At 42.6% G+C, this 12463-nt stretch overlaps 1 protein-coding gene across 5 annotated transcripts in view; it reads right to left on the bottom strand.

The window, feature by feature from the left end:
* Positions 1–12463, bottom strand: part of ptpn18 (protein tyrosine phosphatase non-receptor type 18) — a 46277-nt gene that overhangs the window by 15069 nt on the left and 18745 nt on the right. For 4 of the 5 annotated variants that reach the window (XM_085393370.1, XM_085393369.1, XM_085393368.1 and 1 more), the window contains 5 exons: positions 11639–11728; positions 8681–8718; positions 1629–1754; positions 866–1050; positions 40–129 (listed from right to left, as the gene is read on the bottom strand). In XM_085393370.1, coding sequence (XP_085249496.1) covers positions 40–129; positions 866–1050; positions 1629–1754; positions 8681–8718; positions 11639–11728 — 529 coding nt within the window. Of the gene's footprint in view, positions 1–39; positions 130–865; positions 1051–1628; positions 1755–8680; positions 8719–11459; positions 11496–11638; positions 11729–12463 lie in introns of all 5 variants that reach the window. The other variant, XM_085393371.1, reaches the window with a different exon arrangement.

A 12463-nucleotide genomic window follows, 5' to 3' on the forward strand; every position in this document is an offset into this window, starting at 1 on the left:
AGGTACTATTACATTAACTGTGAGAACAGGTGTACTGACCGATGCTACCAGGCGAACAGAAGCTGGTCACATCTGAGACTGAAGAGGAAAAATCTTCATAATCGTTACAGTCCATTGAAGATTTCTCAGCTGCAGGAAGAAAAGAGTGAATTTACTTCTTTAGTAGGCTTGATTACTGTAACAGCATCTTTACAGGTCTACCTAAAAAAAAAAAAATCAGTCAGACAACTACAGCTCATTAAGAGCTCTGCTGCTCGAGTCCTCACTAAGACCAAAAAAGTGGACCACATCAGTCCAGCTCTGAGGTCTTTACACTGGCTGCCTGTCCGTCAGAGGATAGACTTTAAAGTCCTGATGCTGGTCTATAAAGCTCTGAATGGTTTAGGACCAAAATACATCAGTGACCTCCTGACCCAGTATGAACCTTCCAGATCCCTCAGGTCATCTGGATCCGGTCTTTTATCAGTTCCCAGAGTCAGAACCAGACACGGAGAAGCTGCATTCAGCTTTTATGCTCCTTATATCTGGAACAAACTCCCAGAAAGCCTCAGATCAGCTGAAACACTCAGTTTATTTAAATCCAGGTTGAAGACTCACCTGTTCTCAGCTGCACCAAATCCACACTTTTAAGCTTAAATTTCAAAACTTATATTTTAACTACTGATTTTATCTACTGATTTTTTTAATCAATTTTAAATCATGCTTTTTATTGTTGTTTTTAATGTCTCTGTAAAGCACTTTGAATCACCTTGTTGTTGAATTGTGCTATACAAATAAACTTGCCTTGCCTTACATTTCGAGTCTTCACGTCCCCTTAAATCCCAAACAGCACTCGCCCGCCCCTCCTTCACCACCCTCTTCTTACCTGCAACCAGCTGATAGTCTGAGCCCTCCCCAGGCTTTTGACCGGTCGGTGATGCTATGTCATAGATGGGTGTCACTGAGGGTGGCAGGCTCTGCTGTTTAGCTCGGGGTTTGACGGTGCTGTAGATGGGAGCAGCTGACACACTCTTGGGGTCGTTGTCATAGTGATGGGAGGTGGGCATTGTCCTGAAAGGACAAAACAGCCATGATCAGTGAGTGGAGGTCTTGTGGCTCTATAGTGTAACAAGTGAAAGATCCTGGGACAAATCCCTTTGCGGTTGTGTCAGGAAGGGTGTCCAGCAAGCATGCCACGCCTTTAGGGTGGAGGTGTAAAGAGGCAAGAGGGAGTGAAGGGGTCAATCAGCCAAAGCAACAAAGAAAGGTCGGGAATAGACTGCAGGCAGAATGGCGAGGATAAGACAAAGTTAGAGAGGCAAGGCTGTGATTGGTTGGACATGTCCAGAGGAAGGAGAGCGGATACACTGGACAAAGGAGCTGAAGATTGAGCAGCCACGACCACGGAGAAGGATCATGTAGTGAAGGAGGACCAGCACAGGGTTAGTGTGACAGAAGATCTGTCCACACAGGATGCAAGCGATATGCTGAGACGACAGCAGACGAACTGCTGTGGTGAAGTAGAAGACGGCGAGGATTTAGGGTGTGGAATGAGACTTTTCATAAACAATAACCATTTATTCTTTTTACATGTTTGTGCATCACAAAATCCTAAAATGTCTGCATAAAGCACACTTTAGTTTCTTTACCTGCTTCCAGGATTGGATCTGGACAGGGGTACAGCTGAGTAGGTGGGAGCCGATGGGGGTGGATGGGCGTGTTTGGGCTTGTTGACCACAGCGTACGTATCATTCATGACAACCTGCTGTGATAATCTGCATGCAGACAGAGAGAAGGACAAGTACATCTGAGCTGCTGTATGAGGCCACATTTTCAATCGTGTGCAGCTCAGTGATGATCAGGACCAAGCGGTGGTAAAAATTACAGTAAAACGTCCAAGTACAGCAGCAACAACTCCACAGCCTGTGACTAAAAACAGCTTTGGTTTCTGCAGCTAGTTTCCCCCTTTGCAACACTTCTTTTTAGGGGAATGACACGTAACCGACGAACGCTAACACAGGAAGCTGTAGCTGCTGCTCACCCCAGCCAAGTCTCTAAACTGGACCATGTTTGTGCTGTTGTTGCCTTTTGGACTGATTTTAACAACGCACCAAATAACATGTCAGATAATTCCACAGCTTGTCCACAAAGTTTATTTTCCAGTTTTGGGGTATTAAATCCCAGCATTTCAATATGTTAATTAGTAAGTGCGTGTTTATTTGTGTACATTGCACCTGTACGGCGCACCAGAATTAGCTCCTGAGAGCACCTGTCAAATGTGGCCACATTTAGTTTCAGAAGACCAGATATAGAATCCACAAAACCCCTGCATCACATCTTCCTATTTACGTCAGCTTGTTTCCAGTTTGGATTCTTTGTATCCAGTTTGGTTTTCACAGAAACATCTTTATATTCTGACTTCAGAACAAAGATGCACCACGTTGTTTATTAATAGTAGGTATGTTTCTAGTTTTGGACAGAGATAGGTGACCACTTCCTGACAGTAGCAAACACAAAAGCATGACGTTAGCTTCCTAAACTAACCTGAAAATGACTGTTTAAGGCGTGACATGCTTTCACTCTTCTCCCACCAACAATATGACTGTTGATTAACAGAAGAAATAAAAATGTTGAAGTAGACACAATTTGAAAAGTGCCAGAGGCACACCAGAAGTGCGAAGAAACTGTTAGACTGGTGCGATCAGAGGAGAGGAAGCTTGAGTTTCACAGGCAAAACTAAAAAAAAAAAAAAAAAAAAAGAATTAAATATCGCAATTAAAAGTAAGAACTCAACAGCAGCAGTGTGGTTTCATATGTGATGAGCTGCAAAACTGAGCAGATGGGGAGTGCTGCCAATGTGCTACTCAACACCACATGCAACAGCATACCATCCCACTCGTCAACAGCTTTTCATTTTTATTTTGAGAAATGTAAGTAATATACAGTACTGTGCAAAAGTCTTGTGTCAGTCTTTGTCCGGGCTTTCCGAAGGTTTTGTGGCTGCTGTCTCACCCAACGTCAATGCAAACTTATTACTGAGCATTTTCACATGAGTGGTTCATTTTTGGGGTTTGTTTTTTTTAAACGCCATTTAACACTGACCGATGAACCATTTGCTAAAAATGAACTCAAAGTAGCGTCAGTCAGATTTTGCTCCACCATAACATCTAACTACAAAATGACAAGAAAGCCGTCTAAGAGCTGGGATGAAGAAACAATGTGGTCAAACTCAGTACAGCAGCTAAATGTTAACACGTATGTTTGCATTTATGAAAGCTGATGAGTGCGTCTTGGATATGAACACAGTTTCTAATACTTAAATGAGTTCAAAGCAGTGGGTGTATCATTTGATCCTCTACTGTTAACTGAAAGGTTTAAGGATGGCGTGACCTTTTAACTCCTATTATTAAAACTTTAAAATAAGCTTCGACTCAAATGTGACAAACGAGTCATGTACATGAACAGTTTCTTCCGGCTCTAAAACCTACAGACTAGAAGCTTTTTTGAAAACCCATCAGATTGTGGAAAAGGTTACGCATGGTTACATTTACTCAGGTTAGTCAGTTTCACTTCCTCATTTGCAGTCAGCCCAGATTAATCACTTGGACTCAGATTACTCAATGTTAGCACCTTTGCATGGGATCCCTGTGGTGCTGCTTTAATTAAAGCCTTAACACTCCCTCCAGACGTCCGTCATCCTGTGCTCAAAGTTCACCTCAAAAGGGCCTTTTGGACTGTGGGAATGATCCATGTGACCTCAAACAAGCATCAGCTGTGACCCACTTTAAATCAAAGATAATTAAACACTTCCTTCTTGGTCGAGCTTTTGGAAAGTGCTGATATCCGAGTTGTCATTTTATGTAACTAGCAGAGCATCTCTTCACCATCTACACTGCAGACTTCTCCCACAATTCCACCCAGTGCTTCCTGCAGAAGTTCTCTGATGACTCTGCAATAGTCGGCCTCATCACTGATGGGGACGACAAGGAGTACAGAGGTCTGACCCAAGACTTTGTGGACTGGTGCCAGCTGAACTACCTCCAGATCAACACCAGTAAAACCAAGGAACTGGTGGTAGACTTCCGCAGGCACAAGCATTCTCCACTGCAACCACTGAACATCCAAGGTATGGACATTGAGGCTGTGGACAGCTACAGGTACCTTGGTGTTCATCTGAACAATAGACTGGACTGGACTCATAACTCAGACGCCCTCTACAGGAAAGGGCAGAGCAGGCTGTACCTGCTGCGGAGACTCAGGTCGTTTGGAGTGGAGGGCCCACTCCTGAAGACCTTCTATGACTCTGTTGTGGCTTCTGCTATCTTTTATGGTGTGGTCTGCTGGGGCGGCAGCATCTCTGCTGGGGACAGGAAGAGACTGAACAGGGTGATCCGAAGGGCCAGCTCTGTTCTAGGATGCCCTCTGGACCCAGTGGAGGTGGTGAGTGACAGGAGAACGGCGGCTAAGCTGTCATCCCTGTTGGACAACATCTCCCACCCCATGCAGCAGACTGTGACAGCACTGAGCAGCTCCTTCAGTGGGAGACTGCGGCACCCACGGTGTGGGACGGAGAGATTTCGCAGGTCTTTCCTCCCCACTGCTGTCAGACTCCATAATAAAGACTTTAACTGATCAAGCACACACATCCATACATATGCAATAATACTAAGTGCAATAATCCTTTCTGGCATCGTTGTATTTTTACTCAGTTGTATATAGTATTTGTATTCTATTTTTATCTTATTGTATATTTATTTTATTTTATTCTACTGTATATAGTATTTTATTTTATTCTATTCTGTACAGTTGTGTACTGTATTTATTCTTATTGTATTCTAATTTTTGCCTCATAACTTTTGCACTGTCCACTTCCTGCTGTGACAAAACAAATTTCCCACGTGTGGGACTAATAAAGGTTATCTTATCTTATCTTATCTCACTGGTGATGTCCACAGGTTCTAGACTTCAGCCACTCGCTGAACTTCACACAGTGGACAAAACATGAAGTGAGTTTTTACAGCACAGCACTGTGGAACTATAAAAATGTATCGTTGTAAACTACAAGCCCCATGATGCATTGCAGAACCGAGCGTTCACATTAACACCGTCGATCTGATATCTTTATATTGTGGCTCATGCTGTCACTGTAGCACTGCTGCCGTCGGTTAAAATTTGCATCTCTGCAGGAAATCACAACTCTACTTCCTGCTGCAGCCTCGTGATCACGGTCGTCGTGGTTACAATGATTGCAAACACTGTGCACCAACTGTGGTCCCGGAAGGAAGTAAAGACTGCTTAATTGATTGAGCTTTGATCTGAGTTTCATCATTTGCTCCTACTCTAACCTCCTTGCTCAGCTGCTTCCTTACTTCCTCATGTTTCCTCTGCGCTTTCATCATTTTCTCCCTCTCACATTTCCCTTCAGTTCTCCTTTTTTTCCTTCCCCTCTTCTTTTTATGTCATTCCTTCAGCATCCCTGTCCTCCAATTCTCACCTCCTACATCTACTTCCTCACCCCGTTTCCTCCCCTTCTTTACCCGCTCACTCTGTCTCCACGGAAACATGATAGCATATGGGAATGGAGGGTGGGAAGGTGCTAATTTAACACCTCGGGGTGAAGCATGCTGTCTATATCGGTCTCTCTGCCTACACAGATGGGTGTCAAATTAAAGAAAGGGGCTGAACTCTCGACCCCCTAAAACGAGGACATTTTCCTGTGTGGTGAATTTTTATGCACCAATTTACAATCTTGTGCATGAATTTATGGTGAAAATGTCTTTGCAAAAAGAAAACACACAAAAAGACTCTTAGAAAGCCTAATTCTCCTCGACGTTCTCATTTATTATTGCCCCTCACACACATGCAGGCGTGATTTACTCTTCTGGTTTTTTGCCCGTTGTCTCATATGAAGCTGCGTGTGCGTCTTTTGTTTGGGAAAGAAACCTGCTTTAATGCGCGTGTGGCACCTGTCTCCCTCTGTGATATCTTAAATCTGTGTAATTGATTTTTGATCCCTGGATTCTAATAGCTCAGGTAGGTTTTAATTAAAACGTGCTGCACAGTCACAGATCTCTTATCGCTGCGCTTTAGATCGCAGCTTTGTCACCGAAGCTGACTGAAAACAAAGATGACAGGATTATCTAAAGACTTGGTTTAAAGCCTGACTGATATTAGGCCTCCTGATTTTCCTTCTGGCTTCTCCACGTTTGTGATCGCAGCTCTGAATGTGTGCAATGCAGCTGGGATGACCACTTATCACAAACACACTGGGAGTTTCCATGAGACTCAAAAATACCGACTGATACCAGCCGAAAGAACATTGTGAATAATCTTGTAACTATTCTGCCTCCTTAATGCTTTTACTGCAGCAGGATGAATGCATGCATTATAAACGTGTATGCGGGACTAAAATCTTTGCCCCTGAGTGAGGGGATGAGGTGACTCTGCTGCCGCGGGGGTCGTTTTGCTGACATGGTTTGGGTGCTCTTGTCTCCTCAGGGCAAAAGGTCAATACAAATCAATGAAAAGCTGTTTTAGTGAAACATTTCCAATCTGATGGATGTGCCCTTCTCTGCAATGACAACGTCTCCATTCATAGGACATGAGTGCTCACTGAAAACGATGTCAATCTAATGCCATAACTCGATCTCAGACCAATTCTACTCCTCTGGGAAATACAAATCACATGAGGGCCCGTCACGCAGTTTATCGACAAGCTTTAATTTAGTCAATAGCGCACGTGCCATAAATCATTTCCTTGTACATTTTGGTGCATATAAAACCCTCAGTTCTGCTTCCAGAACAACTGATTACATTTCTATTCAGCTCATAGAGCTGAATCTGACAGCTGCTGGTTCTATGGAGCACTCGCTAACACCAAATATATCCTGACGCTAAATCAAAATAATGAACCCTTACATTTGTTCTTGCAAATGTGCATGCAAGTGTCTCTCAGCCTGATTCGCAGGCCTGAACATGAAAGCTCCCTGATGGCATAGATCACTTGTAACAAACAGTCCAGCATTATACCATGAAGCTGGCTGCACATAAAACTTAAACCAGCCTTTGGCGCTTCGTCCCTTTGAGATTTGCCTTGAAGTAACATTCTGCTGTAGCTGCATGCCTCTTTTCAGCTCAGTGACTCTCCGGAGCGCCTGTTCTCTCCCTGTGACTCCGTCTCTCTGCTGGTGTGTGGATTCGAAAATCAAAACAAGAACGCAAATTATGCTCTTTGAAGACAAGGCGGCTACACGGGCCTCCGTTTACACCCAGTAAAGTTTTCAGTCTCCCACCTCAGTGAAAACCTTTCAGACCACAGCTATGCTGGTTGGGCCAGAACAAAGAGAGCAGGTCAGCTACTATTCTGCAAAATATCCTTGTTCTAGAAACGAATCCCAAGTTTCTCTCTGATGCCTTCACTGGAGTATTAATGTGTGAATGTTAGAAGCACTTAAGCATAGAAAAAAGTGGTTGTAAGAATTGATGAACGGGGCATGTTGTATAAATAGCTTTGAGTGCTCAGAGTAGAAAAGCGCTATAAGAACCATCCATTCACCTACTGAACCTGACACATGTGCCTAAGATGGTACAGGCCACAGTCTGCTGTTCTGAGACCATCATGGTAAATATAACTGACTCTTTTCTGGTAGCACCTGATGGCTCTACAGCTTCCTCTACAACTTTTCCACACGTTACCTGCAGGGCACGCAACAAAGCAAATGACTCAAATTCAGCATTAAATGGCCTTTAATCTACTGGCTCCCCATTACGATGTGTGTGTGTGAGTGAAACTGGTGTGTGCCTGCGTTGTGTCTGACAATGAAAGGTTAAAAGAAAGACCTCTGAGTAAACAACTTGCCTGCTCCAACTCCTATAACCAAAAATAAACAGTTGGGTCGAGAGTTAGCTCACCTCACTACAACTTCCAAGCTAGCAAGACGTACTAACAGTGCCTATATACACACACACACACACACACACACACACACACACACACACTCACTCACAGCATCTAGTAAAGACAGGTGTAATGACGACAATAACAAACTAAAACACACAATCAGAAACATCAGGGTGGATAAAGATATAATTAGTTTTTGGAAAATAAATGACACCGACCTCTCCCACAGGGGAATTGTAGCAAAGGGGAGAGGCCAAAGGGATACCCCAAACCTATAGGGCTGCACCAAAGAAGAAGAAAAGGATGAGGAGGGGCTCTAGCTTAATAGTCTGGAGCATTCACAGCTAGTGAGTGTTTGTCACGCTCACTGGCTCCTCCATGTTCTATCCGAGCAGCACCCTCACTAAACCCAACGGAGCATTTCCTAAACATTGTAGAGACCAAAGAGGTCCACGTGAGGAGGTCGGAGGGTTGGCAGGGGCACGTGCAGGAAACCTTTTCTGTTTTGGGACTTTTCCAATTACACTTTACTTTCAGCTTTACTCACTGGAAAGGTTTTGACACCATGAACTACGTGGTTAAAGTGCTTTGGGTTCACATTACTGACAGACACCTCTCACCAATGACAGCATTAGGCACGGATACCGAAAGACACATTTTGTAGAAATCAAACACACCAGCAGCTTTGGCAAAACCGCATTACCAAAATTGCCGGGAATGAGACAGATTCATGTGTAAAAGCAGATTGTGTGTTTTTTTTAATATATGTATGGTGCCTCTCTGTAGATAACATGCACGCACCTGTTGCTGGAAGATGCAGCTGTTGTGGTTTTCTTTGTCTGAAAATAGAAAAGAACAGTTCAGTTCATCTTGAAGAAGAAATGAAGGATTTCTGTACAGCAGATGGAAAAGGGCTTCTGGGCAGAGTGAGACAAAGATGACTGAGTAAACGTATGTAGCACACAGGCCTCCAACTGTGGAGCCAATCATCACTTTCATATTTATGTGGTGTGTCCCAACGTTACCCCTCACAGAGTAAATGCAGCAGCAGAAATTCAATTCAGTTTTTTCAGATCACCCGTGTTGACAATATGCACATCGATACGTCTCATTTCTGAACTTAAGCGCTTTCCTTTTATTTATTTCGGACCTAAATCCACAGAAATGAGGTCACGGGAGATGAAGATCACCTCCGAGTCTGACTTGAAAACGTGTCGGCTTCGCAGGCTGGGATTTGCATGTTGCAGCTTTAGCAGAGACTGCTGCAAGTGAGAGAAGATGCTCGTCAGCTTTGTTTGCGTCGAGCACTGTAAGTGGTTCATGTGTAGATCAGAATAATTCAAACCACAACACTGGAGAGGCTGCTTTTAAAACTCTGATGTCTGTTGTGTGTGTTTAGATCTAGAATAGCCATTGTGTGTCTGCAGACAGCAGCTCAAACTGGGGAAGGAACACTGATTTAAGAGGTTGTTTATGGGCTTTTTTGTGCGTTTTTTCCCCCCCATTTGCCGTCTTTGTAAGGAAACAGGACGTGCCGCTTCATGTGCTTTGATGCAATGGTTAAAAGGTGCATGAAGTTGTCATTTATCTGATGATCATGATGTTATGTTGTCCAGTATAATTCAGCAAGTCCTTCATCAGATCCTTAATCCAGTCACAGGTACAACATAATAAGGACGGCCCAACAAACCTCTGACTGTGTTTATCGTGCTGTTCGGCTATTTTAATACACGGATCACAAACCTGCAGCTTCCCCCGTCTCAAGAGGTTTGATAAAACATAAATAGAAATAACACAACATGACTGAGCTATATTACTAAAGCTAACAACACGTTAGCCTTCAATCAGTTGGACTTGGAGGGTAACTACACACCTAAACAGCACACTGCAGAGCACTCGTATGTGATAAAATAGGATTTATTTGCATCTAATAGTGATGTTGAGAAGCTAATTTATATGTAACAGTCTAAAATATGTTTTGTTACTCTATTCATGTGGTTTTAAATTTAAAACTCAATATAGGTTTTTCGATTGTAAACGTCCACAAACCCACTGATGGGCGAAGCTTCTTTGTCCTGAAAAAGACCCGATTGTTTAGAAGTCGATGGGAAACAGCCCGGCGTGGCTCTGTGACCTGTGTGACCTGTTTGTGCTGTTGCAACAGTGAAAACACAACCTTCACAACTGAGTGCTCTAACCCCTGCATCTGTCCATCATTTATCTACAGTCTTTGCGCAGAAATAAAAAAATATTTTAACCTAAAATTCAGAAAATGGTTCAGAAACGCTCATTCTGGTCTGTTTAAAAACTTACTGCTGTATTCAAAAATTTACATCAGAGTTTTTAAGTTATATAAAATGAACTAAAAACAACAAACGTGTTAGTCATTTAAATATACTACATAAACTCTTAAATTTATTTACTTACACTAACACAATACACAGTTTTAATGTGGCAAATTTTCTGTAAGAAAAAGTAACATGAGGCAAAAGCTGGTTGTACGTTTGGTTTGCATACGTTACAAGTTAGAACTGCACTGAATTTCTTTACACGCTCACGCAGCACTAATACTGGGTCCTGTCCCCGGACAGGCTTCCAGAAAGCGAGCTTTTGGAAGAGAAGCCAGTTAAATTTCTTTAATGCAAATACTGTGTACATATATTACTTTACTTATCACAGTAAAGACACAGATAAGTGTACAGCTGTCATTTTTCCTCGGGGTCCTGTGTCCTTAAAGTGAACTCTCACAGTATTTATGAGAGCTGCTGTTCGTGTCGGCGCTCTGGATCGAAGGTTAATGAATCTGTAACGTCACAAAACGGCGCACATTTGTAGCTGAAGGTGGTGAAATAAAAGGATAAAGATCATGAATGCTATTTTGTGGCAATGTCGACAAAAGTTTGATGCCCAGAAGAGCTTCGAGAATGAAGCTGTAGTACCAGGTAAAGAAAAATATTTACTTTATTAATGCCAATATGATCCACTGGAAATCACCCCATCAGCCTTAAACGTAGAAATAAATAAATAAATAAATAAATAAAGGCATTTGAGAAAATTTGGAACTACATTTACATTTAATAAAATTAAATGTCAATTATTAATAATTGTATTTATGCTACTATAAACAGAACCATCTGTGTGCTACTTCCTATCAGTTTCTCTCTATTGTGTGACCCACTGCTGGATTTTTGTTCCATTTGTACTCATTTTTATTATGTCAGCTTAAACACAAATACATAAAAAAAAAAAAAAAAAAAAAAAAAAAAAAAAAAAAACATTCTTGCACAAATAAAGTACAATTCTAACTTAAAAGGCGGCTCTCAGTTTAAATTCAAGTCCAAGATAAAAATAAAAGAAGGAACGTGCCAGTGTTTCTAAATATCACCAATTCCCTTTTTTGTTCAGCAATAGAAAAGCGAGCCATGGCTCTCAGCTCGCGAGGTGAAAGCAGAGATACCACTGAAGCAGTGACATAAACAACAAGGTTAGACTCAGATCACCTCAGAAAACTCTACAAAACTGATGTAGCACAGAAGAAAAGCACAACAAAAATAAGCCATGTTTGTTGGAGTGGACCTACCTTCCGCCTCTGTGCTCCGAGCACTCTGCTGTCAAACTGCGTGCAGCAGAGGATTTGCAAAGAGGAACTCTGAGTTAAAGAACATTTCCTCTTTCTGCAGCTGCTCTCAGTCTACTTCCTCTGACTCCAGCATACTCATTTTGTTGTTACTGTAACACAAATAGATATTCGTGTTTTACCTGTAGGGTGCTGTAGACCTGCTCCTTAGATGTCTGCAGGAATTGTTCAAACATAGAGATGGCAGCTGTGTAGATGAACTGGAACTGATCCTGCGAAGAACAAAGGAAGAAAAGTTTCCTCTCAGCGTGGAAGACTGATGGAAGCTGACCGCGCTGGGGTCGGAAAACAAGACGAGTCATAAATGCAGAAATAAAGCCACTAACAAAAAAAAAAAAGAAAAAGAAAGAAAGAAAGCCACTGTTATTCTGACGCTGTGCAACACAATACATTTTAATCTAAAAGTCACAAAGTAGGGAATGAAATGTTTCCATTACAGAAATCTAAAGTACGAGGAAAAGAGACAAACTTTCTCCATAAATATACACCAACCAGACGTAACATTCTGACCACTGACAGGTGAAGGGAATAACACTGATTATCTCTTCATCATGGCACCTGTTACTGGGCGGACTCAACCTAACATTTTATCCTCAAAGTTGACATGTTAGGAGGAGGAAAGATGGGCCAGTGTAAGACGGTGTGATGGTTAGACGACTGGGTCAGAACATCTCCAAAAATGCAGCTCTCGTGGGGTGTTCCCGGGCTGCAGTGGTCAATCCAAAGTGGTCCAAGGAAGGAACAGTGTTGAACCGGTGACAGGGTCGTGGACGGCCAAGGCTCACTGATGCATATGGGTAACGAAGGCTGGCCCGTGTGGTTTGATCTGACAGATGAGCTACTGTAGCTCAGACTGCTAAAGAAGCTAATGCTGGTTCTGTATAGCAAGAGACCCGTCAGGGTGCCCGCGCTGACCCGTGTTCAAGAATGGGAACATGAACATCAGA

The sequence above is a fragment of the Rhamphochromis longiceps genome, linkage group LG20, assembly GCF_057381845.1.
Source record: "Rhamphochromis longiceps isolate RC_006_pf linkage group LG20, R_longiceps_female_GT1.1, whole genome shotgun sequence".
Classification (NCBI taxonomy): domain Eukaryota; kingdom Metazoa; phylum Chordata; class Actinopteri; order Cichliformes; family Cichlidae; genus Rhamphochromis; species Rhamphochromis longiceps.